The 26,449-nt window shown below is 54.2% G+C and overlaps 10 protein-coding genes across 10 annotated transcripts; 3 read left to right on the top strand and 7 right to left on the bottom strand.

Annotated features, from left to right (window-relative positions):
* Positions 1 to 199: 199 nt before the first annotated feature.
* On the bottom strand, positions 200 to 954 carry A1O3_10314 (uncharacterized protein; the record flags this gene model as incomplete). Its single annotated transcript, XM_007740404.1, has 2 exons — positions 200 to 402; positions 480 to 954. The coding sequence occupies 2 exons, from the start codon at positions 952 to 954 to the stop codon at positions 200 to 202; spliced, it is 678 nt and encodes a 225-aa protein (XP_007738594.1).
* A 1,532-nt stretch (positions 955 to 2,486) lies between these two features.
* A1O3_10313 (uncharacterized protein) lies at positions 2,487 to 3,099 on the top strand (the record flags this gene model as incomplete). Its single annotated transcript, XM_007740403.1, has 2 exons — positions 2,487 to 2,772; positions 2,906 to 3,099. The coding sequence occupies 2 exons, from the start codon at positions 2,487 to 2,489 to the stop codon at positions 3,097 to 3,099; spliced, it is 480 nt and encodes a 159-aa protein (XP_007738593.1).
* A 489-nt stretch (positions 3,100 to 3,588) lies between these two features.
* Positions 3,589 to 5,277, bottom strand: A1O3_10312 (uncharacterized protein; the record flags this gene model as incomplete). Its single annotated transcript, XM_007740402.1, has 1 exon — positions 3,589 to 5,277. One exon carries the CDS (start codon positions 5,275 to 5,277, stop codon positions 3,589 to 3,591), a length of 1,689 nt encoding a protein of 562 aa, XP_007738592.1.
* Positions 5,278 to 6,005: 728 nt separating this feature from the next.
* A1O3_10311 (uncharacterized protein) lies at positions 6,006 to 6,733 on the top strand (the record flags this gene model as incomplete). Its single annotated transcript, XM_007740401.1, has 2 exons — positions 6,006 to 6,047; positions 6,113 to 6,733. 2 exons carry the CDS (start codon positions 6,006 to 6,008, stop codon positions 6,731 to 6,733), a joined length of 663 nt encoding a protein of 220 aa, XP_007738591.1.
* A 433-nt stretch (positions 6,734 to 7,166) lies between these two features.
* Positions 7,167 to 7,733, bottom strand: A1O3_10310 (uncharacterized protein; the record flags this gene model as incomplete). The annotated part of the gene is made up of 1 exon (XM_007740400.1): positions 7,167 to 7,733. A coding segment is annotated over one exon (567 nt), but the record flags the coding sequence as incomplete, so codon positions are not given.
* A 1,710-nt stretch (positions 7,734 to 9,443) lies between these two features.
* A1O3_10309 (uncharacterized protein) lies at positions 9,444 to 10,142 on the bottom strand (the record flags this gene model as incomplete). Its single annotated transcript, XM_007740399.1, has 1 exon — positions 9,444 to 10,142. The coding sequence occupies one exon, from the start codon at positions 10,140 to 10,142 to the stop codon at positions 9,444 to 9,446; it is 699 nt and encodes a 232-aa protein (XP_007738589.1).
* Positions 10,143 to 14,436: 4,294 nt separating this feature from the next.
* On the top strand, positions 14,437 to 15,753 carry A1O3_10308 (uncharacterized protein; the record flags this gene model as incomplete). The annotated part of the gene is made up of 1 exon (XM_007740398.1): positions 14,437 to 15,753. The coding sequence occupies one exon, from the start codon at positions 14,437 to 14,439 to the stop codon at positions 15,751 to 15,753; it is 1,317 nt and encodes a 438-aa protein (XP_007738588.1).
* A 1,107-nt stretch (positions 15,754 to 16,860) lies between these two features.
* A1O3_10307 (uncharacterized protein) lies at positions 16,861 to 17,976 on the bottom strand (the record flags this gene model as incomplete). Its single annotated transcript, XM_007740397.1, has 2 exons — positions 16,861 to 17,367; positions 17,491 to 17,976. 2 exons carry the CDS (start codon positions 17,974 to 17,976, stop codon positions 16,861 to 16,863), a joined length of 993 nt encoding a protein of 330 aa, XP_007738587.1.
* A 728-nt stretch (positions 17,977 to 18,704) lies between these two features.
* On the bottom strand, positions 18,705 to 20,417 carry A1O3_10306 (uncharacterized protein; the record flags this gene model as incomplete). The annotated part of the gene is made up of 1 exon (XM_007740396.1): positions 18,705 to 20,417. One exon carries the CDS (start codon positions 20,415 to 20,417, stop codon positions 18,705 to 18,707), a length of 1,713 nt encoding a protein of 570 aa, XP_007738586.1.
* Positions 20,418 to 23,090: 2,673 nt separating this feature from the next.
* A1O3_10305 (uncharacterized protein) lies at positions 23,091 to 25,494 on the bottom strand (the record flags this gene model as incomplete). Its single annotated transcript, XM_007740395.1, has 4 exons — positions 23,091 to 23,242; positions 23,383 to 24,878; positions 24,930 to 24,962; positions 25,034 to 25,494. The coding sequence occupies 4 exons, from the start codon at positions 25,492 to 25,494 to the stop codon at positions 23,091 to 23,093; spliced, it is 2,142 nt and encodes a 713-aa protein (XP_007738585.1).
* Positions 25,495 to 26,449: the final 955 nt, after the last annotated feature.

Here is a 26,449-nt window from a genome sequence, read left to right as displayed (position 1 = left end):
TTGTCCTTTCTCAATTGTGCAATAGGATACAAGTAACCCCACAGCTGTTGGCAGCTGGTCCAAAGCAGACACATTACCAGAGGTAGTCGAAATGATCTTATTCAGTCTGAGCACGAGTGTGTCGCAGATATTCTTCTACCCTTTCCTGCAGACTCCTGTTTCTGGGAAATCTCTCCCTAAGTCATGTTGCACCAGGTTCTCATGGCAGATAGACACTCAGCTCCAAGCCTTTGGAGTAGGGGAGCGTCAAGTTGGTGAAGGGACTGTCCGGGGCTCGCATGTATGCCAGCAGATCCTTATATTTTGGAGCAGCGCCGATAGTGTTGTCTGCAATGACCACAGCTCCGCGCCTCAACCTAGGCTGCACCAGCTTCAAAACCGACAAGGCTATAGGCGCCCATACTTTTGAATTGGAGGTCCGTCAGCAAAAGCGTCATTATAGACAAGATCTGATGGGGGGTTAGGAGCGTCAGCCTTACTGTCCAACAGCAGCAAATCCACGTCGGGAAGATCGTGCTTCAATGTCTGCAGAATATCGCCTTCCCGAAGTTGAATGCAGCCGGTGATTTCGTCGCCCACCTCCTTCCAGTGTTCACGAGCCTTGTCGGCCTTGGTCTTCTCGTTCTCCGTCGCGATCACCACGCCCGGCCCGGTGCCGGCGGTGACGTTGCGGGAGACAGCAAGGGCCAAGTAGATGGTACTGACGCCGAAACTGGTGCCTGCTTCCACGATGGTCTTCGCATTGATCGCACGCGCGAGCTGGTACACGAACTCGGCCTTGTCGCGGTCCAGAGCGATGAACTTGTCGCGCATGTAGTTGTCGAACCCTTGCGCTTCAACCTCTTGGGTGTCCACCGCGTCCTCTTGCGTGCGAGAAAGCTGGTGAAGCCGGTCGAGCAGAGACACGACATGTGGGGGCGCCTTGACTGGCGAAGGGTACTGGATCGAAGCCATGGGATAGACTTAGACTGCCTTTTCGAACAGAACAGCGACTGTTGCTGACGACGGCCAAGTGGGAAGTTTACTGTCTGGGGTTTTATATTTATCGAAATTCACCTTGATCGCTTCTGCAGATGGGCATGGGCAGCACTGTGGTTGAATGACTCACACGTAATGGGTATAGATGTTGTATCTCCGCGGGCTTTGTGCACTGGTACTACGTACTATGGAGTATGGAGTACTCTGTACTGGTCGGTCGTAAGGATGGATCAGGTCTCCTCTCTTTCCACCATTAAGGGGAATCGTTTCTCGGCCTCCAGGCGTATAGTAATCAGCATGCGGTACCGAGGTGTTGAAGACGAAGACAGATGAACACATCCAGATTATCAGATATGTGATAAGATTATTATATGATCTGATGATTAGATAAGATCTGAAACCACTCGTCGTCAACAAATGAAGCCATCCTTTCACCAAGCACCCGAGCCGCGCAACAAAGCCGAAGAATACCACTTATATTGATCCCAGTCGTCCATGGTAGGTTGCGCTACTTCCGGTCCGCTACATGCACAAGCTGCCGGAGGTCTGACCGAGCATGCTTTTTGGACCGCCAGCGAGAGAGACGCTATGTGCCTTGCTTTGACCGACGACGTGCGGCGAATATCAATCACCGCTATGCTGGTGTCACTAACATTTGAATTTGTCTAGATGTTCTGGGTTGTCGAGCCAAGTGCAAGAAAAGCAACATGGCCGGTGAGCCTGCCTCGATCCTTCCAGCAACGATGCACAGCGGCCGCCCGGACCAAACATGACACGGGGTTGAAGAGAAGTACAACAAGTTGAAGATGCAATGGGCTTCAAGCCTCATAGTTGTCGCCGCTGTGACTTCTCAAGAGCATATTCACATTTGATTTTGACATCATTCGGGGAGGGTGGGTTTGACTGTGCATCATCTTGCTCTCAGGGAAACAGCCACCAGAGTTGCACATGCATCTTTTTCTGCCGGCAATTCACTCCCTTCACTTGCCAATGCGGTCTGTATAGCATAGCACGTGCGATTGCTTATCACCCCAGTGTGAAGGAAATCAGTGCTTTCGCGTCGTTGATTGTCGACGCGTTTTTCAAAACCTACCAAAATTCACATTGTTCACATTGTCTTGGTTGAGTTGGATCCTCTTACTTTTCACTGATCAGTTCCAAACCACAACATAGATTGCTATCTTACACGCAAGCAATCATGTCCCAAGAAACTGAACGTCCGACAATCGAAGCCGAAGTCACGGTCAAGTTCAGGGTAACAGCAACTCTGGGCCCGTGCCCGATCTCAAACGACGGGGAATTAGGAGTCGAAAAGGTCGAGAAAGTAGCTTCTGGAATCGTTGTGACGCATATAGCTGTCGAATGTGAACCAGGCGTCGCAGGAGTCTCGGTTGGTGACAGTTGCCCTCCCAGCGCCTTACACAGTACGTTGTTCTCTCTTGTCACGATGTCGGAGCCATAACTAAACTTGAACCACAGTCCAGCTAGCCAAATCTGTGTGCCACATGATGGAGCGCCTGGACAAACCGGAGGACGGTCCGCCAGACACTGTCTTGGTAGAATTAGGGGTAGCAGGGGCAAACCTGCCGGCACATAGATTCAACCTGCGTTCCAGCAACGTGTCGTCCAATCCTACGACTCCTTCCCATCGGGTGTCCAAACCTAGTCCGCGCAATCATGGCCCCAAGAACAAAGGCAAAAAATCCAAGAACGCACAGAAGCGTGAGAACAAGAAAAAGAGAAAGGAAATGGCGCTCCGATTTGATGACCCCAAGTTTGCGAACATAGCCGAGCGTATGTTCCTTCAAACCCTCCCCTCCCCTCTCCAGGCTTCTGGAGGCATCCCTATTTCATGCTACCTCTCCCATCCTCCTTCATCTGTCTCATTCCTGATCGACTTGAGCTAATGATATCCGCCTCGGCTCAGGCATCGGGATGGCGGAGGCTTTGGAGTATCGTGGATGGCTAGACCAGAAGAAGATGAAGGCTCGGCTTCACAGAGCGGCGAAGAGACGCTGGAAGGGCATAGGCCCCGAGGCCACCGAGGAGGCCAAGTTGGAAGCAATTACTAAAGGTAAGCAGTCCTACCATCCCTTGAGATTCATCCCTGTCCGTCGTTGAACATGGTCTGTGATGTGATGCTGACACTCCCGGATCGAACAGAATTCGAGAGCTTCAAGGCGGCTGCTTAGTCGAGCCTAAGGTTGAGGCCACCGAACTTGGTCAAGGATGTTAAGGGTCCTATCGCCATGGAAAGGGAAAGACTCGGCTTGAAAATCAGGGCTTGGTTGCCATGCGAGGCGGGTGGGGAATGCAAGCATGCTTGTCTTGTTTCGCTTAGCATGAAGGTGTAGACAAAACGAGTCGGCTGCGAAGCCAGACCACGAAACTAGGTGTTCGACATACAGCAATAGTCGTGTGAGGAGTTGCGAATAGCTTTATGATATGGAGATTGCATTCCTGGTGTATACAGTGCCACTGCCAAATCTTTCCGTCAACCAGAGTCTCGACCGACAAGCAAGCGTCAAGCGTCGACACAGCGCACCACATCATATCTATGCTCTCACCTGTGCCGCAGGCTAACCACGCTCCATGTCCATGGTTTTCCTCTCAGATAGCCAGCCCGGCTAGGTTTGCTGCGTCTGGTTTCGATGCATCGAGGACCTTCTTTTCTTCTTCCAGGTCCGGATGGCCCGTGATCGCCATTGCACTCGCCATCGCGTCCTCGGGCACGTCGACGCCGTACGCGGCACAGATTCTCCTGGCGACGCCCTCGCCACTCCACCAAGCGCCGGTGGTGGTGCCCAGGGCGATGAACGGGGCGGTATGCTCACCGGCCAGCCACAGGCCACGCGTAGACGAGATGCCGCCCGCGGCACGCATGACTTCGATGTCTTCGTCGCCGCGCTCCAAGCCGACCTGGAAATTGCAGTAGCTCCCGTTCCCGGCGAAGCGGTCGGCCTGCCACTGGGTCATGAGCAGCGACGTAGGTGTGCACGACGGGTCGGCGGCCGAATAGTGCGGCAGGCGACTATAAAAGGGCTCGGCGAAGGCGGTCAGCACGGCGTTGTATTCAGCCGAATGGGGTGGCAGGCCCTGCACGGATCGGACCACGTGCGTTGCACACGGCCCGTACATGTAGAACAGCAGGGTCGGGTGGGCATGTGGAGATGGGAGATGGGCCAGCGATACTACGGATTGGTTCCATGCCTCGTCGGCCGCGTGTGGGATGTATGATGGGTCGTGGAAGTGTGTGAAGATCGGATAAGTCGACAGCTCGAGGGGTTGTCTGTGCTTGTGCTTGTGCTTGGGATCGGCCTCGTCGTGCTGGTGCTGCTGCTCCTGCCGCTGCGAAAGCCAGAATGCTGTCGGGAACGTGACGTGCAACTTCTCCAGGCGGCCGTAGTTGATGTGCTCGATCGCCGCCGACAGTCTGGGCGGTAAGGCCGGGGCAAATGCCGTGGTGTGGTTGCGCTTGAGCCAGCCTAGCGGACATGTGATGACGACTTCGTCAAAGGTCAGGGTCTCGCCTGTCGCAGTCCTGACGGTGACTTTGTGCTCGGCACCGGCCCCGGCAGGGCTTGGAGCGGTGGTGTCGAAATGCACCACCTCCGTCTCGAGGCGGAGGTCAACTTTGGCCGGATCGGTGGCGGTGCGTCCGATTTCTCGGAGAATGTCCTTGTATGTGCCTGCCACAAAGACGTTTTCTCCTTCGATACATTCTTCCAGGAAGAAGAATTTGAGGCTCTGTTTCTCGACGGGATCGCCAACGAAGGGACCCCACATTTGTGCTTCGTGTAACAGATCCTGCCGTTTCTTGCTGTCGACCCCCGTTTCCGTCTCTGCGAGCTGCGACTTGAAGTAGTCGAAGAGACTCGTCTGTGGGTCGATGGTTGCAGAGTGGTCATCCGAATGCTTGAACGCCCCGACAACCATCTCCCAGATCTTGCTGGACAAATCCACGGCTTCGGCGTCAGAACGTCGGATCCCGCCCGTGTCGAACAGCGCCCCCTCCTCCTCAGGCTCCATGACTTTCGTGCCTGTCTTCTCGGCCAGCCCCATGATCGGGTTGCCCTTGGTCCCGTGGATCCAGTTCGGGCCCATGTCCACCAGATGACCGCCCGACTCGCCTTGGTGAACTCGTCCGCCAATGCGGTTCCGGGCTTCGAGTACCGTGACTCTGACTCCGGCGCGAGCGAGGACATCTGAACAGCGAAGACCGGCAACCCCGGCGCCGACTACGGCCACGTGCGGGGTCCGGCCCTGGGCCACTGGGCCTGCGTGTCGAAGCGCTTGCATGGCTGAAGGGAGCAATGTGGACTTTGAGACAGCAGTAGCACCGTCTGCGCGGCCATTGCTATGCTTATGCACACTGTTGGCGAGATCCTGGGAAATTCGAGACATACAATCCAAGATGGATGGCCAAGGTCTCGGTCTCTACTAAGCGCCTCAAATGGTGCTGGGGCTGGGGCTGTTGGCTGAGGTGGTGTAACCCAGAGCGTGGGATGCCTGATGGTAGCGGGGAGCGGGTTGCGGCCAATCGCAGACATGGGATCCATCTGACAATATATGCGTATGTGAGTCCATGGTCTGCAGTAGGAAGTAGGCAGGAAGGATACGGCAGATCACGAAGAGACATGGACATCGTTGGGCTGCAAAGCCGTCCATAGTCCATCGTCCATCATTCTTCGACCGCGCTTGAGGTTTAGACGCTCACAGAGAGCCCCCATCTTGACACATGTATGGTAGGACATTCAAGATCCCTGGACGTGGAGTTCTTTCTTCGTTGATATTGATTTGGTACTCCGGAAACGACAAGGCTGCAACTCTCCAACTGCGAGTGACGAGGCTGAACCACGTGGGCGGGGAAGGCAGCGGCAGCCTCCTCAGCCCTCGACAACAATCGACCGCTGCGTTTGTTCGACTTGCAGCAATACACCGCCTTGGGCCTTGCGAAGATACGCTCCGTTCTCGTGCAGCCGCACGCTGAGGGCCAGCCGGTGGCTCTAGAGTGAGGGACCTGTGAAATGCCTCCCAAACCTGCAGTCCGTGGCGAGTACATTGAAACTGTAGGTCACGAACCCCTTGGACATCAACAGCTACAGCCACCGCAGGCTCTCTAACATGTGGGCAGGAAACCGGCAACAAAATCAATCGGAAAGCCAGTGTCCTTGGACCGCGTCATATTATTTTGGCGGGCAAGTGTGTCATCCAGCACGACGTCGTGATCCGCGGTGACCTGGTCCGTCCTTCGCAACCCAAACCCCCGACCCAGCAGGGCGACCAGAAGTCGGCCAGCCCTGATCAGACCTCCATCCACCTCGGTCGATACGTCTTCATCAGCCCTGGCTGCACCCTCCATCCCCCTTCCCGGCTCACCACGGTCGCCAGTCCCAATGGCGGCGAGCCACAGCAGATCATGACCTACTTCATGCTGAGAATATCCGACTACGTCTACATCGGCCCCAACACGCACGTGAGGGCGGCGGAGATCAAAAGCAACGTCTACATTGGTGCCAATTGCACAATCGGGAATATGGTCATTATCAAAGACAACGTGAAGATCCTCGACGGCACTGTCCTCCCTCCCAATACCGTCTGGGCCGGCGGCACCGTCATTGCGGGCAGACCTGGGAGAGTGGTTGGAGAAATCGGCGAGGGTTGGGCTGCCAGCGGGACTAGTGGCTCGACTGTGGATGAGGGCGTCGGAATCAGAAGCAGAGAGAGGTGGGCATCTGTTGGGAATAAGCGGTGAACGACACTGATGAGCACTGGACGCTGCGCGCGGCCATCTTACGACATGCAATTCCAACAAGTATGATGATGAGAAACTTGAGGATATTCAGATCCCACGGTACACACCCCTGGCATAGGGCTCCATCTGCTTCTGGCTCAGACCATGGACTTTCTCTTGGATCAACCATCACCGAAAAAAGAAATCGCCCGAAATCTGACACGGACCTGGACATGTTCCTCGGCTCTGGCAACATTGAACAGGTCTCCGAGCCCCCAAGATTACCAACAACCTTTCAGAATCCTCTCGCCTCCCAACACCTGCTTCCATTTCAGTATCGTCATCCCATAGCAACCGTTTCTGGCAGCCAGAGACCGCCACTTTCTTGCTTCATATCCACTCTGTCTCTCTCGGAGATCCAACTTCACGGTTCTGATTCTGGTGCAAAGACAGTGGTGTGAGTCGCCAACATATAATGACCGATGATTGAGTCGTTGTAGCGACGTCTCGGAGCTAGAGGTTGAAGTACGTGATGGTGAGCTGGGATAGAATTTTGAAATGGCGGATTCTGATGCATATCTGAATCTTCCTGTGTGCTTCCTGCTTCCTTTGATGCCAGATGGTGACCGTCCGACGAAATGGTATCATCAAGAGGATGACTTTGGAGTGGATGTGGGTGGGAGCTGGTTCGTGATGCCTGATGCTCCCTGCCGTCAGGGGTTGTCGGAGCTTGAACTTGTCTCGAGTGGTGCGGAGTTGCCTGACTCTCCATCTCCTGAGGTCGATGTATGCGAAGCGGTGCTGGGACTAGGCTCCCATATCGGAAGTTCGTTAGACTCGGAGTCTGAGATTGAGCCGGTACAAGAAGCGGTGGCATTCCATCGTCACTAGATGGATACATGACACTGATTCCACCTGTGCCATCACCACATCCCGCCTCTGCTTCGATATCGACCTCCAAACTCCACTCTTCCGACTCCAGCCTTGAGCTTGAGCTTGAGCTTGAGCCTAACCCCGACCGTCCCAATGGTGCCTTAAGTTCTCCATAGCCACTCGTTGGGTCCTGCGGAACACTTCGAATGCCACAACTAGTCTTTGCCAGCCCTCCGCTCTGGTTCATGCTGCTTAATGGAGGCTCGCCCAGGACAACATCGGCGCATTCTCCTTGACAAACAGGCCCTTTGTCACTCTTGCGCTGGCACTCAGTCCCAGCCTCGATATTGTCGAAGCCTGGCGCTCCATGGACATGGGCCCGGACATGTTGATTTGTTCTCCACCACAACTGCACTGCCGCTATGACCAAGATAGTGCCCATGACGACGCAGAACGCCACTGCTGCCGGTGCGGTCATTTTCGAAGTGTACTTGCTATCACGCTTGTCAATGGTCGACGACCTGGACAGTGGCAAAGGCCGGCCTCAGAATTGGCGTGCACACACACGCACACACACGCAGAGAGGGAGAGAGAGACGAGAAGCGATGATGACGATGCTTTGTCGGTTGCAAGCCTGTTCGATGCACTTGTACGAGGGAAAGACGTAAGTTTCTCAAAAATCCAATTCTGGAAATCGAGCAAGACAGACACCGAAAAGAAACCGCCTCACCTACTAGTACGCATCGCACATCCCTGATCCATGGACGTGGGTATATATTTGAGTATCCTGAATCAATCACCGACGGGGCACGCTGTCCCATTTCCATTTCCAATTCCCATTTTCCATTTCCCATGCCTTGGTCCATGCCTTGGTCTATCAAGTACTACACTACACTACACTGCCCTGTCTTGTCGTGCTGTAGCTGTTGGCACACCCATTAATTCGTGCCATTCCCAACCGACGCTGTCTTGTCTCGGTCTCGGCCTCGGTTTCGGTCTCGGTCGGACTCGCAATATCCAATATCCAATGTCTTTCCTCTCTGACGGATCCTCGCTTCATCAAGATCAAGATCAAATTCCGACCATGTCTGTCGTAGTCAGTAGGAGAGAAGGAGAAGGAGAAGGATTCCCTGAAGAGCTCTTCTCTTTCTGCCGCCTGGTCTTTGTGCACACTTACCACGTACACCTACACCTACACCCACGTCACACGTGCTGCTTGTTGCGTCTTGCTTGTTACGTGTTGCTTGTTGCTTGTTGCTAGCTGCTACTTGTTATCGGGCTGGCTGGATTTAAGCCTTCCTTTATTTATGTACAACCAGTTCTTGAAACCCTTGAATTGAACACCAAGAACCAAACGTAGAACTGGTGCTCCGTACGTGTAGCTATGTGCTACGTGCTTGCTTCCCGTCTGTGCATCGACCAGAGGAGGGAGGGCTAGCAGAGATTGAGATTAATGTCTAATTACAGCACTAGCTTGAGCTTGAGCTTGACCTGGAGCTTGACCGGTGGAACTGGAGTGTCTCACTGACAAGACGGGCAAGCATACTTTGATTCACTGGACAACTACCTATCCAGTCAACCTAATTCCAGACCACCCTGCTATGATGGATGACGGTATCCTTTCGTCTGCCTCTTTTCTTACCACAGAGAGAGAGGGCGATCTGGCTTCTTTTCCCATCCCATCCTCACTCCAAACCTGGACGCCGTCCTTCTTTCCATCCCTGCCGGTGTTGAGGACCGATTGGAGAGCTGCAGTAACCAAGCCATGCCAGGCCGTTCAACAACGATACCTCTCTTCACCAAGTCTCGACGATCCCATACCAAAGGCTGCGCAAATAACTCCTTCACCCTCATCATGTCACAACCTAGCCCAATCCTGTGGGAACGAGTTCAGGATGACGCGATAGCGTTCTTCAAGAGCGCTCTCTCGCCGCAAAGCCCTATGCTGAGCCGCTGTTCTAGCTCTTGTCGGCCTCGGCATGGCAATCTCGGGATGAGGAGGAGGAAAGGGCCGTGGCGGTGGTAGCGCTGACGCTGGTGGTGCTGGAGCCTCTTGATGACGACTCGAGCTACTGACCGAGCCGCTCGGAAGATCTCCCGCTTGATCTAGATTGCTCTCGTATGCTGGCAGTCCATGCTCGTCCATTCTCGAATACGGAGGCGGAGCTGTCGACACTGTCGTCAGAGAATCGGAGATCGACGAGACTGTAGCGACATCCCAGCGGTTATAGACGGTGGTACGTCTTCGGGAAGAAGCAAAGGTGACGCCGGGACGGGACACACTCCTTTCCAGTTCCTCTGCTGCTCTTGGTGGTTGGAGCAGCGCCGGGGCTGGCTCGTCTATTGGCGATGATGAGGTTGAACTAAGTGCCTCAAGTTCCGTGACACCAACGCCGAGGTGTTCAGCAAGTCCTGCTTCGGCTCGTATCTGCTGGCGGCGACGTCGTCGTCGACTCCTGGATTTCTTTATGTAATCTCGCAAGCCGAAAAGCCCGATGATAGCGATCAGGGAGGCACAAGGGCAGATGATCCCGATGGCCGCGTCTGGGATGCCCATGATATGGAGGATGCTGAGTTGCTGGCTAGCCGGCTGTTCTGTCTCGAAGCGAGTCTGGGGCGGTCACAGGTGAGAGGACAAATATTACAAAGTCCTTGGAAGTAAACTGTCACATTCCGAAGGATCTGCTCAAGTATATAGTGTTGAAAAATGCAGCCTAGAGATGATAAATGCAATTCTGAAGGAAGAGGCGCAAAATGTGTGGTTTCGGTCCTCTTTACAGGTCCTCTCATCCAAACGGATAAAGACGAAGCGGACTGGGGCGCTGTCCGGCTAAGGACCCATCGTACCAGACCTTGAGAAGCTTGCTGTTCGAAAACGGCCGCAATGTAGTCGCACAAGAAGTTATCACCCAAAGAGAGCTTGACATGAGCTCGGAGAGTCTAGCCGAACCAGAGAAAACCTGGAGTGCAATCTGGACGTACCTGACTCTGGTCGCTGTATTCGGCAGATCGAGACACTTTCGACTAAATCGACTTTGAAGCTAAATGGGGCGAACACACGCCCGAGTATAGAAAAGCTACTGAGAAGCCTGAGTTATCCCCATTCTGGATTCTTCTTCGACGGTAAAATGAGTCATCCTGGCCCGGTACACTTGGGTTGCCGCCAGAGAAAAAAGGCGCGTGGGATGAAGCGGTCTGAGAAAGCCGGCGACAACATAGCCGTGAGCACACCTACGTGTATTCGGACGCCGCCATGCTTGAAGTTGCTCTGTAACACAAGGAGCAGGAAGCAGAGAGTCTTGTAGGTGGCGTTCATGGACCATGGAGGACTCCTGATATGCCAAGCGTCAAGAACACCACCATGTCTGGATAAGGCTTATGGAGCGCGTGCCATATGTGTGCTCCAAGGCCTCTGTAGACCAGATGTCCGAGGTTTTTTGTTGTGTGGTTTTTCCTGCATCTGGAATTTTCTTCTGGTTGATGGGAAAGAGCTGCTTTGTGATCGACCATCAATCTTGACAACCTAAGCTGGGCGCTCAACGGCTCTGTGAGGAGAAAAGTTAGAAGAGGCAATAATGATGATCACTACCGTAGCTAGATCTTGCTTGAGTCTAGATGGCATGTGAAAACAGCTCACGGCGCACGGGCCGCACGCAACCAAGGAACCGGCAACATGTTGTCTGTATGCGTCTGAGGAAGGCTGGAAAGATGGAGGGGGGATCCCGGCAATAAGTGTCCCCATGACAGATTATCACGGGGTTGGATCTAATGATCCAGGCAGGAATAAAGCCATGGTCAATAATGGTCCAATGTCGGAGGGCTGACCAACCTCAGTCCTGCTAAAGGTGTGGCACAGACAAAATCCCAGCCACATGTCCAGCTCGGACATTTTGGCGCACCGAGCCGGGCTTCGCCGTCCCCGTGCGCTATACGGATATTGAGTCAATCATGGTTGAACTTGTGCGGGACGATTGGTGGCAGGATGGCCAAGGTAGAATTGCCTACGAGCTGAGGCTCAGGAGGCCTCGCTGCGTTCAGCTGTCGAGACAACAAACTCCGTACTCCGCACCCCGTACTCCGGACATTCCCAGGGACGCAGTACCGGTGTCTCGTCTCATGCACACTGAGGTGGCCAATTTGTGACAAGCCAGGGGAGGAAATGAGCATCCTAAATTTGTAGATTCTGATTCTGATTCTGCTCGGAATGCGATCCAAAGCGTCCCGCTGCCATTCGGGACACGATAGCGACCGTCTCCCAGAACAAGCATTTGACCCGAGGCATCTGACAAGGTGCATATGGATGTCTCTGCAAATAGCACAGAGATAGGATGGCTCAAGACCTTACGTGAAAGGGCACCCGCACAAAGAGTGCGGCACAACCCGGAAGATGGTAGCGGTCACAATTGACCATCACATTGGCAGTTCTTGTGACTTCCTTTCGTCTGACTGGACATGAATTCAGGTCGAAGTCTGGTGCGAGTTGTACGGGCGAGTCGCGGGAACCATCATGGTGGCTGTGTTCCTCGATCTGCGGCACGACGGGTGGCAGCCAGGGAGGGATGCAGGGGATGGAAGGGCATTGTGAGACCATCAGGAGGTATGAGCATGTGGGCATTAACTCTTTCTTGGTAGACACGTAAAAGCTGAGACAGACGCTTGGCCAGTAGTATGGAGTCGCAAGGGAGACAGGACGGAGGGACCGCTGGCAGTCGAGACAGCGGAAGGAGTCGCGCGCGTCGAGGGCGTCGAGGGCGTCGAGGGCGTCGAGGCTTAGACATCTGACAAGGACAGACGGTTTCACCAGTCAGAAGTCTGGCATGGGAGGATCGAGGCTGGTCGTGACCAACAGTGGTACGCGAAGGAGGGTCTCCTGGATGGCGCGTTGCGAGTGTCTGACCCTTGACCGGGGGGCCAACCTCCTTAGCCACTCGCGGACGAGTGTCCAGCCGGCCTCAAATGTGTGTCAGGCGTGTCGGGCGTGTGTCTCGCGTTGTCTACCAATGAAGGACCGGCTGTCACAGGCCTTGGCTACGGGATGGAGCCGGTTGGTAGTGGGAGTTGGGCGCGGGTGAGGCGGTGGCGGCATGTAGGGGGGAGACTGGGGGCGCTGGTATGTACGGATACGGATAGTCTATCTCGTAACGAGATCCGACGCAGGCAGCAAGACAGGGATGGCCGTGGGCTTAGGAGGCGTGGGCGCAGGCGCAGGCGCAGGCGGGAGGAGACACCGTATCGCAGTTGATGTTGATGTCGAGAGAAGACACGACCAAGTCCTCATAGCAGAAGTGGCAGTAGCAGCAGCAACAGCAAGTAGTACACTGACACCTAATTGATTAGCAATGCCCTCGTAGTGAACATCTGTATAGCAGCGACCTTGAGTAGGTGTGGTTGTAGTGACTGTGACTGTACCTGCTGATGCCGTTTCCCTACACCCTCTCCCTGCAGCCCTCTATCCCTCTCCCTGTTTTCTGACCGCCGGCGGCATTCCCGACGGATGACTTGAGGTATTGGTGGTGCTGGTGCTGGTGGTGCTGGTATGGCGTCTCTGGTTCAGGTTCAGGTGCCAACCAACCCTTAGGACCCTTCGATCCCTTCCCGAACCAGGCCATGTGCGGCCTGATGAGTGGTCACTGGTCACCGGTCACTACTGGCCACGATTCAATGGTCACCCAGCAAGGGATTGACTCCATCTTTGACGGTCTGCAGGCCCAGCGCACCCGCGTATCCTCGCAGCCGCCCAATCCGCACACCATTCTTGCCTGCCGCCAACGCAGGGCGAAACCGATCCATCTGCGCGTTGCATCTCATTCTGGCCGCTCTCGGCCAACAGGTCTACATATCTGGTGGCATTCTGCATTCATTTCCATTCATATCCACCGCAAGCGCCCTTTCGTACAGCTTTCCCAACATGTTGCCGTGCTAATTCAGCCCTCCCTCCAGGCTCATAAACCCCAGCTTCTCATCTCGATTTCACACCGATCTCTCTTCTCAACCTACCTGGCAGCGCTCACCTTCGTCTGTGTCGAAGGCCTCACTCGAGCATTCACATCCCTTTCAGACTCTCTCGACCACCCTGTCACTTTCTGGGGCCCGTCTCCTCACCCCTCAGGCCTCTTCGAGCTCCTCCACAATCCTCCGAGGACCCGAGCCAAGTCACTCCTGCTACTACTACTAATTAGTGCCCCTCCGACACGGGCCAAGTCCCAGAGAGAAAAACACGACAGCACCGACACCCATCAGCCCCTTGCTCCCAATTCCAGCCCCTGACCCATCCGCGAAAACCCAGCCAACAGCCCAAGAGGGAAACCCTAACGGTCGAAGACCCAGGCCATCCGCACCCCGTACCTGAGCTTATCGATTGCCTACCCGCTAGTTGCAGGGCCCATACCTTCTGGACACTTGAGATCTCCACCGTGCTGCAGTTGCGACATCACTCTTGTGCACTGTTCAGGAGAATCGCCAGACACTACGCGACTCTCTCAAACACAGGAGCTACACCCTGGGCCGTGCCTAGCATTTTTCGAGCGATCCGGCCATATCTTGGATATCCTAAAAAAGAGCGCTCAGACCTCAAGTGAACCCCTCCTGCTGGCCAGGACTTCACACCCATCTGCTCGACTAATACCAACCTCCTAAAGGTGTCAAAATCCTGTCGAAGTGGCCTGTCACCTCACTTCAAAGTCGCCCACTTCAGCCCAGACAATCGATAAGGGTCGGAGAGGAGTCCATATACTCCTGAACTGCCTCATCTCAGTCACTGCCTCGTCGTTCCATCCTTCTCATCTTGAACAGCCACCTCGCCATTGAGAAACCCCAAGTCGGCCTTCAATTGACCTTGAACAATCTCCACCATGGGCTCTCGCTATACCTTGGCCCAGAATAGGGCAGCGTTGGAGGAGTTTGTCCGTCACCCGGTCCGCTCCTATATGATTCAACACCTGGCGAAGCAAGCCTCGCAGGTCATCCGATGCGAAGACCCAGTTCCTACTCCCGGAAACAGCCTTCCCACTCCTCCTTCAACGCCACCTCACGCGTGCTCAGAATCCGTCCAACAACCACCCTTGCCGACCCTAGAACAGTTCATCAATTCCTTGGTCCAGAAATCCTCCGTCCAGGTCCCGACTTTGATGACTTCTCTGGTCTACCTCGCTCGTCTCCGGTCAAGGTTACCTCCCGTGGCGAAGGGAATGCGTTGCACCGTCCATCGCATCTTCTTAGCCTCTTTAATACTGGCGGCCAAGAACCTGAACGACTCGAGCCCAAAGAACAAGCATTGGGCACGATACACTGCAGTCAAGGGCTTCGACGGCTTCGGGTTTGGTTTGGCGGAGGTGAACCTGATGGAGAGACAACTCTTGTACCTCCTTGATTTCGACACCAGAGTGACGGAGCAAGATCTTTTGGAGCATTTCGAACCATTCCTCGCCCCTATCCGCTTCCAGATGGAACTTCAGCGGGAAGAGGCAGAATTGACAAGCCTCCACAGAGTCTGGCATTCTCACCAGACTTCCTACGACTCCAGCGTCTCGCTCCCGCCAGCTCGCAAGGAACACATCCTCCGCAGTGTTGCGACACCCCCTCCAAGAGCCACGGGCGTCTATGATTCACCTGCCTCTTGTGTTGACGAAGAACTTGCATACGGCCGTTACCCACGTCAGAAAGCCAACAACAGTTCTCTGTCACTGCCGGCTCAAAGTCACAATAGACGATGGGCATCACCATTCCGTCATCACGGAAGCACCCGATCTGTTTCGCCGCCTTCTATTCGGGACCTGCCTCCACTGGTTTCATCGAGCAGGCCTGGGAACATGCATAGTCACTCCAGCTCCAGATCATCTTCCATGGCGCCATCGCTAAGATCCCGGTCCTCATCAATTGCTCCGACTTCTCGGGGCACCCCGTACAGTACATCATCAGGCATTGATGACTCGATTGTTGTGGTGGACCTAACTGAAAGCCCCGATGCCTCATACCACAGTGCCTACACTAAGGCGATGGTAGCATCCAGACCGAGCCTCAAAGGCCACCAGACAAGCTTCCAGGGCGAAAGCCAGCAGCCAGCGAAGAAAGTCAGGGCTGACTCTGGGGTCGGTGGTGTGATGGCCAGAATATTCAGCTCGGCCACCAGCAACTACAGGCTTGGAAGGACGCCGGTACAAGTTGCTTAGGAAGCTCCTAGAATGGTTGACGAGCAGAGATCCAACAGAAAGCGAAAACGGGGCGCTCACTGAAGACTGGAACAAGGCTGCACTGATGACCTCAGCCACCGCCTTCTTCCGAATCATTTTTCTTCGACATCTATTGTGCTTGCATGCATGGCGACGGCGTTTTGGGGCTCCAAAAGAGCAATCGGCCAGGGTAATCCTGGCCGAATAATGCCTGACGGATTGGAATTTTGACGGGAGGACAGAAGACACGGATGTGGCTTCGAGACTTGTACAAATAGATTGAGCCGGCTTCTGGCCGGGTTGGTTGGGGCCAACTGGTGTTACATGTTGCAGAGCAGCATGCATTGGACTGGCTTCAATGGGCTCTGGGCCGGACGAAAGACAGATGAAGGAAAGCTGAGCTGAGATGTCATGCGACAACGATATGACCCGAGGATTTGAAACCCACCCATCATTGGACGTGGACGAGAGAGTGTAGCAGATAGTCTGCCTACATAAAAGATCCTACGGTCTTTGGGGCCACGAGACTTTCAAATGAAAATGACTTGAATGGCATGAACCACCGACTTGTTCCAAATTGTTATAGTATCCATCCCACTCCCCGAAGCGGACCCCGTCCATGCGTAACGGTACATGCATTACTAGCAGTAGGTATAGTACCTTGGGTATGTATTCTCTTGACTGGCCAGGATCTGAAATCGTGGACCATGGTAGGGATAGGGTCGCGGCGAAGGTGTTGTAACGTCCGATGGGCGGCGACGACTGCGAGCTCCCAGTCTCACACTATAGTCGAGAAGGGGTTCCGGACCACCGGACCACCGTGGCTCGCTTTCCAGTGATGATATTGGATGCGACACGATTCTCCGACTGGCCGACCCGTTGTCGGGGCTTAGGATACCCTCGTAGCACACCTGCAAGTAGTGCCTTGTGTTGTCCAGAAGTAATTGCACAGTAAGTGAGGCCGTTGTGGAGTGCGAGGACGGATGCTCCTGGACTGTTAGAGACACGAACCCGCGGCGTCTCACTGTCCAGGAGTCCTTCGTTCGTCGGAAGGTTGATTTGATAAGGCAGTCTGGGAATCGAAGGCCATATCGCGTGAACATGTCCTCATTTGCTCTTCTTGGTTTCTGACAAAGTCTTGACAGGTCCTGCAGCCAGGACCTCTGTTCCCGCTCCAGGTTCTTCTTCCTTCTCACTCAAGTTGATCCTCCTTCCAATCCCCAGCCGCGCCACATTCGTGACAAGCCTACCTACAGCCCAACCTAGTACGACGCCCCAAAGCACCGTACAAGGCCACTTCTGCCACTCCCTATCCCAGTCGAGGGCCATGGGCACAGCCCCGATCCATCCGCCGACCAAGGCGCCCACGGTGCCAGCCCAGACACCGGATTCGTCAAAAGGCAGCCACGCAGCCGCGACGTCGCGCCATGCGGAAGATGACACTCCATGTGTATAGAAGATGGGCAGGAAGCCTAGAAGCGCAACGTGTGTGGCGAGGAGGAGTGTGCAAGGCAGGAGGGAGGTCGGGTAGAGCGGTGCGCCGAGGACAAGGGCGATGAGAGTCAATGGGAGTGGTGGGAGTGTGAGCGTGAGAATGAGAGAGAAGAGCGCTGGCTGTGAAAACAAAGGGTCTGATTAGCTCAACTATGGTTTAAATGTGGACTCGACCCCCAAGTTCAATAACACGTGTGCAGAAGCAGGGAGATGTAGATGAAGAAAGGAAATAGGACCACATACCGTGACTCGTCCTTTCCAGCTTCCCCCGGCACCTTCCCCTTTCGTGCTTCCACCCTTAACGGCGGATGGAGGAGCTATCTTCTTCCTCAAACTGCTCGATCCCGACCCTGAGAGATTTCCGCCGGTTTTGGCACCCTTGAAAGTCTTCAGGGGTGCCACTGCGCCAGTACTCTCATTGATTTTCCCACCAGCAGTTCCACTCACCCACGATCCAGCGCTAGGGAGACAAACTGCACAGAAGACACCCTGCGCCAGACTCACGAAACCCAAATCAAGGAACATGGCGGTATACGGATCGGCGACCAGCGCCGACGCGCGGAAATAGTAGTAAATCACCACTAGAAGCGTGTGGAAATAGCTGTATCGCTTCGCTAGATGGGAGGGGAGGAGAGGGATTGGCTGTGTTGTTGGTGTGAGGAGACGGGCGGACGCGGCAGGTTGGACTGGTGTGGGCGGGAGGAGATGGGTGATGGAGGGTGAAGACATGTTTGCGCTCGATGGTATAGAATGAGACAAAAGAGTGACTGCAGAGATTGAATGAGAAAGGAGAAAGGAACGTCTTGCTCCGGGCGTCATGCCATGGGCAACATATGTCGGCGGGCGGGTATGTTGCAGAACTGCTCGGTTGGACGATTGGTACGGGGTGGTAGTAATAGTATAGTACAAAATTGAAGGTTCTCCAATTCTGGCTTGGCAGCCTTAGGCCCTTGCAGCCTCGGTCACGTGGCTGCACCAAGGGGCACAGGGCTAGGGAGGCTCCTTAGGCATAGGGGCCCCTAAGCCTCCTACTAAGCCTGAGCCCCTGGGTCCTGAGTTGATGGAGGGAGAAACGTTTGGAAAATGGGGACCTGCCAGAGAACCAGCCTCAGCTGCTTCCAAACGTGTATATCAGAGTTATGGTAAGATAGGAGGACGATTGCTTGAAATGGTCGGCTGTTCAAACCAATGAGCTTCCAGGCCCATCATGGGTACGGAGATACAATACACAATGGCCCCTGGCTCTACCTAATTGTTCCTTTAACCGTCCCAATTCCACAAGACATCAAGTCCCCTCACCGGGGGTTGATGTGAGAAACATGTAACCACAGACAATCAAGAAGAACCGTCTGCGGCATCGGCTTCTGCAAGAATGTGGTGTACTCCGCCGTTGAACGCGGTTGGATTCTGAAATTCCGGCTCGTGTTACAGTTGTTTCGAAAGAGAATCTAGCGGATTCAAAAGTATCTCTGCTTGACCCCCAATCCTTCTGTGGGGTCTGAATCGGGGTCTGTCTCGCTGAACCGCGAAATCTCGGACCCGGAATGGCTCAATTGAAATCCATGTGTCCGATGCAGAGTCCGGGGCGTGCCGGAGCTATCGTGCGCCGATTCAGGACTAGGTGTTGGATATGCATCTCTGATGGTTGCATAGATAGGAGTGCGCATGTCCTCCAATTCTTTCTGCAGCTCTATTACCTGTGCCTCTAGCTGTTGACGTGCTACTTTTTCTTCTTCGATGAGGCCCATCAACGCCCTGAACTTATCCGCAGACATGTGAATTGAAGATTGTGACGTCCTGCTTGACCGTGATGCTGACCTTCGACGAGCAGAACTTGGTCGGATAGTGACAGTGGTGGCCGTGCTTGCCCTTTGAGGCCGGACTCGCTTGCCTTCTTCGGGCGAAGAAGGGGGCGATTCTCCAGGAGAAGACAAGAAGGTGGATGCATGCACCGTCTTTGGAGAACAGCGACGGTTCAGATTTGGTGAAGGTCCAGATGTCATAGCCAGATGGGTGTTGCTACCAGGGAAGACATTGTGTACTGCCCCTCGAGCAAAAGTCTTAGCGTGAACCATAGGTTTCTGTATGTTGTTGCCCTGGAGCTTCGCGATCGCATATTCAAAGTCGAAGAGCTTTATTTCTAGAGTGTTCACTCTTTGCTCGAGAGCGGTCGAATCTCTGTCCGTGCTGTTGAGGCCGAACTCAAAGCTTTGCATAGGGCTCGCACTACCGGGCACTGGCGCTAAGTCGACTGCTGACTTCCCTGGACACAGAACGTGCCCCGGATCAACAGCAATGAATTGCCCACTGTACACGGGGACAGGATTCTCTATGGCACTAGTGCGCCAGTAGGCTATCTCGCTTGCTCGGTCACGAATATAAGACGATCGATAGTCTTCCTGGCGCTGGCGCTCATTGAGCGCATCTGCACTTCTAGAACGACGGTTCAACTGACTATCCGAGACATAGTCTTCTTTTGGCCATTCGTTGTGAGACGCTCTCCCCCAGTTGGCAATCGTATGGTCCAGCCCTGACTCTTTGTCGTTGAAGACCATGCTTGGCAAAGTGTTGCGCCGCCCGCGCCGCAGAAGAATCGGTGAGCTTTGCTTAAGTGAGTCTGCTTGCTGATGAGTTGAGTGTGACCTGAGCGCGGCGCCCCGTGAGAGAGTTTCCGAAGGAGAGGCAGGGTCAACCCGCGGCTGCGTCGGTTGCTCGGAAACAGAAAGGAGGCGATTGTGGTTGCCGTATTGATACCCATTTGAGCCGGTAGGTGCAGATGTGTGTCGCCTGCTAGAGAAGATGCGCTTGAGAGCAGCGCGAATTCCTCCAGGCTTCCTCTGGTCCAGTGACGCCTTGGAAGGTATTGACGACATGGAGCGGGGGAGACTGGATGGCTCAAGAGAATCGCGAGCCCCAGCGTAAGCCCGAAGGTCACTGACATAGCGGGTATGGGCTTCTTGCGTCGGATGATTATTTCGTAGCCACGAGGCGTCGTCGTGTCGATACCCAGAGCTGTGGAACGACTGTATGACGGGTTTGGAATGGGAGAAGGCGTCTCCAGATTCGTCGAAAGGTATTGGATCGGATATCTTCACGTCACCTCTGCGCAAAGCCGCGCTTGTGAGAGCCAGACCTGCCGACCCTCGTGGGCGATGACTCTGAGAGGGCATGTTGACGGGACCAAAGCCAAGGCAAGCAACGCTGTTCAAATCACTGACAGTAGAGCATCAGCACCGAGCCGATGATGCCGCGCAGTTCTGCATCATGTCGCTGCACTTCGTTGGACATGCGCTGGCTCAGACGTGATGCCGGCACCAGCTCATAGAAGCACACCAAAGAGTAACTCAGGTGATAGCAGACTCAGTCGCACAGAGCCTGTCAACAAGACGTCAGTGGCCACACCTTTGATTCGTTCTCGGAGGTGTAGGTGATGGCCGCAATGTCTGCAAGCTCAAACATAAGCAGGGCCCTACAGACAAGTGACACCGAGAGATGGCGCAATAAAACCCCCGCCGGCTTAGAGATAGCAGAGTAGAACCATTCGCTAGGAGATTGTGATGGAGAGCGCAAAAGGCTCTGGCTGCCGATAGAAAGGTATAAGGCAGGCTGGGGAAGAAAGGGCCAAGGAGCGATTTGAAAGGACGGAGGATGTCAGCATGCAAACATGAGGACGTTCAGAGAACATGGAGGGCGGAAACGTGGTCGTCGCTTCGTTCAATTACGGAGTATGGAGTACTCTGTAGGGATACAGCTTGCAGCCGCAGCGCAGGGAGGGAGGGACCTTAGGACCCAGCTGCTCCCAACAAGCGAGCTTGCATGCGTACGTAGTACGTACAGTATCGGCGGCATCCTTGCAGATAGTCAGAAGATCAGAGGGCGTGGTATCCGTACTCTGTAGTCTGACACGTAAGAGGTTAGAGTGACAGCAGGCATGACAGCTGGCAGAGTCCCACCGTTCGTCTGAAAGGGCCGTTCTGGCTGTTCGGTGCAGATGGAGGTGTGGATGGAGGGTTGGAGGGGAATGGAGAGGGAGCCGAAGGTGCGCAGGCCACTGGTAGAGGAGCGAGGGAGCCGGGGGGCCAAGAAGAGAAAGTGTGGGCGTCGAGGGCGTCAAGGCTGGCAGGCTGCGGACCAGTGAGCGTGGCTGGGCTCCTTAGGCCTGCCAAACAGGTTACAAGTCCCAGACAACACCTCTCGCTAATTCCCATTAACTCATTTTACGTGGTAGGGGTTCGGTTCTCCCGGGCTTTCAGCTCGTCGGGTTGCAGGGATGACCGCCTTAGTTGCATGTCAACTAACAACTACTACTGTCTACTATCTACTGAGTAGTATCTGCGGAATCCCATATGGAGGCTCACATCATCTCCTCCCCTCCTAACCAACCGCGTTCTTGCACCCGACCCTCCATCTATCCATCCACATGCCGCTTGTCGGACGGGACAAAGAGATGTCGTCTCTGATCTTGATCCTCACTGGTCAACCGGAAACTTCAGGCCAACTGAAGTCGTGGCACAATCGAGTCCACCGGCGTCCTGGTCGACCCTCCCAATCATCCTAACCGGTCTCTCCGACGTGCCTACACCAGAGAGGCTGGGAGAAAAGAGGGGAATAACCATAACAATGAGAACGAGAAACAAATCGAAGCGGAAAGTGGGTTTGCATCGACAAGTCCTCTACTCCGTCCTGCTCCTTCGACCGGCTTCTCCCATGGCCAATCCCACGGGATTGCCCCTGCGCCATGCATCAATGCAAGTCATCTTTAGCGTGGGAAAGGTCCTTACGGTCTGCCCGTCTCGGGCCAACGAAGCCTGCATCGCTGTTTGAAGCCCTACCTACATTTTTCAGTGCAGCCTGGACAAAGATGAGCCCATACTGATGCAGAGGGGGGGCCCTTTTGTCCAAAGTCAAGGTCTCTGTCTCAATTATTAGGATGCAGCTCCTAGAAATCGAGATCGGTGGTGACGGTGGGTGCTGTTGGGAGTACCCCTTGTCGGTTCCGCACTGGTGCAGCCAACCATCCTACACTACGAGTACCTATTTGCGATTGATCTGTCATGAACACCTTAAGGCTTGAACTTTACTCAGCCACGCTGGCATTTCTTACAAGGCGTCTGGCTTCAATCTACGCGATATCACCCGTGATAGGCCAGCAGTCCAATGGAAAGGGACGAACCCTCGTCTTGGCTATCTGCTCCTTATTCCGCCTCGAGATGGTTCGTCTCTTTCGGCAGAGACACGGCCTAGATCTAGTGACAGCTTTGTTCCAAGTTCCAATCCATGAACACGGCGGCGTACCGCGCCGCTCTGCCGGCTGACCCAGGCTTAGGGATGCATACTGGGACCCTTGTGACGATCAGCTTTCTAGGGGTTGACCCCACTACTTCTCGTCAACTGGATCCTAGCAGACTACTCGCAAACTCATGTCCTGCTTCAAAAGTACAGTTGTGATACGAACCCTATCGCGATGCTACCTTGCATAGATGAGACTCGATCGATTCGAATCCGTACCCAATTGTACGACTCGATGAGGTAGCTTATTTGCGTCGCAATCTCGGCCGGGTGATTCCTTCAACCTCACGTAACGTGGCAATGCAATGGTACCAAGCACCTCGAGGTTACAGGCACCCGGGGATAAAGGACCGTCAATTGATTCGTTGGGGGTTTAGGCCTCCACCTCAGACTGGGCCGTCGTTCCATGAAACAAATTTGGGCATGAAGTCTTTGTGTTTCATGTGTCCTCACAGCCGGCCAATACTGTTTAGTCAACCACAGACTGATATTTCAACCCTGTTCATCTTACAGGGATGGGTGTCGGCTCCATATTTAGGCTCTTCAAAGCAGCCTCATCCTGATCTCAGATCCTGAAGGCCTGGGTATCTCAAATCAGCGTTGTCCTCGAGGAACTTCATCCACCTCTTGAGAAACGGGCTGCCTCTGGACACTGTCTCTGAATCGCCGATCACGCATAGGTGTCGTTTCGGTCGTGTCATTGCAACTGTCGCAATGGTCAGCCTTCGACGAATGGTGAATGGTAAATGGTCAAGCGCCTCGCCCCAACGCGAAATCCAGCGCTTGTGTGTTCCAGGCCACCAAAATACTGGGAAGCTAATGCAAAGCAACCCTAGGACAACTCACCGTTCAATCTCCTTCTCTCACCCAGGAAGCCTACTTCGTGTTCAGCATTACTTCTGACGAGACTGACGACGACAGCTTCCTTTTCCCGCCCCTGGAAGCCATCCACACTACCGAGTTCGATGTTTGCGTACTTTGCCTTCAACAGGGAGCTGAGGATGGCAAGCTGCGCATTATATGGTGTCACGACAGCAATGTCTTCTTCTCTGACACCAGCCTCGATCAGATTCTTCACATGCACTGCAGCGAGAGCCCCTTCCATCTCATTGCTCTTACTGTCGCCAAGCAATAGAGATCTAGTGAGCTGCCCGCCAGTATCGTCTTCGGTCTTTTCAGGGAAATCTCCACCTTGGGTATCAAAGAATACCAGGGGTTCTGTGGTGTCTTCGGTCGCCCGTACTTCATAAGGCAAGTCTGTTAGAAGTCGAGTCTTGACCGCGTCAGCTGCAACAAGTTCGCCACCATAAAGTTCGTCGCTGGGGAATCGCATGATCTTCTCATGCATTCGATATTGCGTGTTCAACAGCCTCTTGATCCCGGAGCCGTACATTGCCAGGAGTCGATCGAACATGGTCGTCTCCAAAGACCAATTCCTCGCTGCTTTGATCTCTTCGTCTTTCACAGCCAATTTTGTCAGTTCTTCTACCAGGGTCTTCATCATGGCTTTCTTGTCTGCCTTGTTCTCTTTATTGTCCGTGCTTTTCACGGTTGGAGGTAATTGCAGATGGTCGCCTGCTAACACCAATTTCCTCACGCTGCCACCGCCGAATGCAAGCGGGATCCAGCACTGAGGTTCCAACGCCTGACTCGCCTCGTCGATGACCAGCACATCGAACTGCTCACTGCGCAACTGATGACTCCCTGCGCCATGGAGCGTCGATAACACGACTTTGCTGCCCTTGACGAGCCCGTCTATGCATCTCGCCTCTCTCTCACGGTATTCCTTCCTCAGCCCCTTGAGGTCGGCATATATTGCGCGACGTTCACGGCCGTTGCGGGTCTTCCGTATGGATGCCTGCTTTTCGTCCATTTCTTTGCGCACATCGCTGACAATTTCCGCAGCTTCGCTAGTGCGGGTTAAGATCTCAAGGGAATGGTTCAAGACACTGGGCAAGAGGCGGGCCGGGTGGCCGAGGCGAACGATGGATGTGCTTGGGGATGTCAACGCTAGACGTTCGACAATATTATCCACGCTGATATTGCTAGGTCCGCAGACCAGCACGCGTTGGTTCTGCCTCACAAGTTGCAGAATCAGTTCGATCAAAGTGTAAGTCTTTCCGGTACCCGGCGGGCCATGAATCAATGCTATCTCCGGTGACGAAAGGGCAAATCGAATGGCATCCTGTTGCGAAGCGTTCAGTGTGGGATCGTAGAACACAATGTCCTTTGCTCTTTCTGGGTCTGGAGCTCTCGGGGGAGATAGGCCCAGAAGAACACGCTGCAAAGTGGTGTACGACGTTTCAGGTGTTTTGAGTAGCTTGGTTAGCGCCTGGTTCATTCTGGAGGTGATCTGTCAGCCGATTACCTACAAAGTCCAGCACATAACCTACCTTTTGTATGTGACATCATTCGCCAGCTTGACTCTGGAATAGTTACAGACGTTGTCAGCCTAGTGAATCAAATCGGCCATAGACGAAATCATGGTCGAACTCACAACCACAGCTTCCCATCAGACAGCGCTTCGACATCATCACCTCCTTCCTTGCCCAAGGCGACCCAGACAGCTCTTTGGCCAACCCTGGTGATAACCCCTTCGACGCCCTTTCCCTTCAACTCGTTGACTTCTTTCTTCTTTGCCGTGCCCTTGGGCATATCCCCGAGCCGGACGATATCGCCGGTCCGGAGCCCATGTTCAGGCAATTCGCCGTTGGAATCCTTGCTGACAACAGCGGAGTCTAGGCCGAGTTCTACCACAGAACGGCCCCCAAGCCCGGTCTTCAGGGACTGGATTGACAAGTTGAGAATCGCTAGCCCAACACGTGCCAAAGTACTGGGTGGCGTGGCCGACAGGATGACAGTGGACTCGCCGACTTCGGAAGCCTGCTCGAGAGACAGCAAAGAAAGTAGCGTGGTGAAGAATGCCGAGGGCGGAAGGGCTTGGTTGGGTGGCGGCATTGTTCTGAACTGTCGGTCTGACCTCTACAGAGGATTGCCGCGCCAACTATGACCTGTACACTGTTGGGTAGGGTCGACTTGGGTGGAAACGCGGCCGTGCTTCCACCTCCACTCTGAGCTGTGAAGACCGGATGACAATTTCTCTATTGGGACATCTATGGCTGAAGAGGCGTCCAACCGAGGGCTATGACCGAGAAGACGGAAAAGAGAGTTCAGGGATTTGGTCACTTGAGCAGTGATACATCACGATGATGATGGATGATGATGCTGGGCTTCTCTGATAGCCTGAAATAGGTCCAAGAAAGTGTTAGGGAGTCGGGAAAATTGTAGATCAGTACGTCGACGAGAAAGCAAAGAAGACCCGTTTCTGTTCTGATGATGTCAACCCTCCGTCGAGTTGTCGGGGGTTAGGAACAGAGTACTAGGTAGTGATGGTCTGGAGTGAGAGTCTTGCGAGCTCAGGAGTGGTGAGAGTCACGAATAGAATCAATCACCAGAATTGGTAGAATCAATGACGAAGGTTTGCACGAGATTACGTAAGGCAGTCTGTCCACCCGTGATCCCGTGACCCTTGACCTCGTGACCCCGCGACCGCCGCGCCTTTCCGGAGTAACTGTTTCTCCGGATCCCGCGGCCCGCACGTGAGCTCCAGGATTTACTCTGCTTCCGAAAGTCAAAAAGCAAAAAATGACACCATTTCCCGTGCCGGCATAAACTTCCTTGTGACGACCTGCTTTCTCAAACATCAGGAGCCTGCTATCTTTCCCTCACAGTCAGGTTGAATCTCGATCTTATTATTGGGGGTGCTGTGTTCAGGTAGGACTCATGACTCAGTTTGCGAGATCAGCCATCTGCCGATTCTGCCGGTAGCGTTAGCGAGGTGATCGGATCTCCTAACGAGATCCTTGATAGCTACGAGGAACTGAGATTCTTTACAACAGCGACACATCATTAT

This window comes from Capronia epimyces (assembly GCF_000585565.1).
Source record: "Capronia epimyces CBS 606.96 chromosome Unknown aczIQ-supercont1.11, whole genome shotgun sequence".
Classification (NCBI taxonomy): Eukaryota; Fungi; Ascomycota; class Eurotiomycetes; order Chaetothyriales; family Herpotrichiellaceae; genus Capronia; species Capronia epimyces.
The sequence above is the reverse complement of the archived record's forward strand: the minus strand, read 5'-3'. Positions and strand labels throughout refer to the sequence as shown.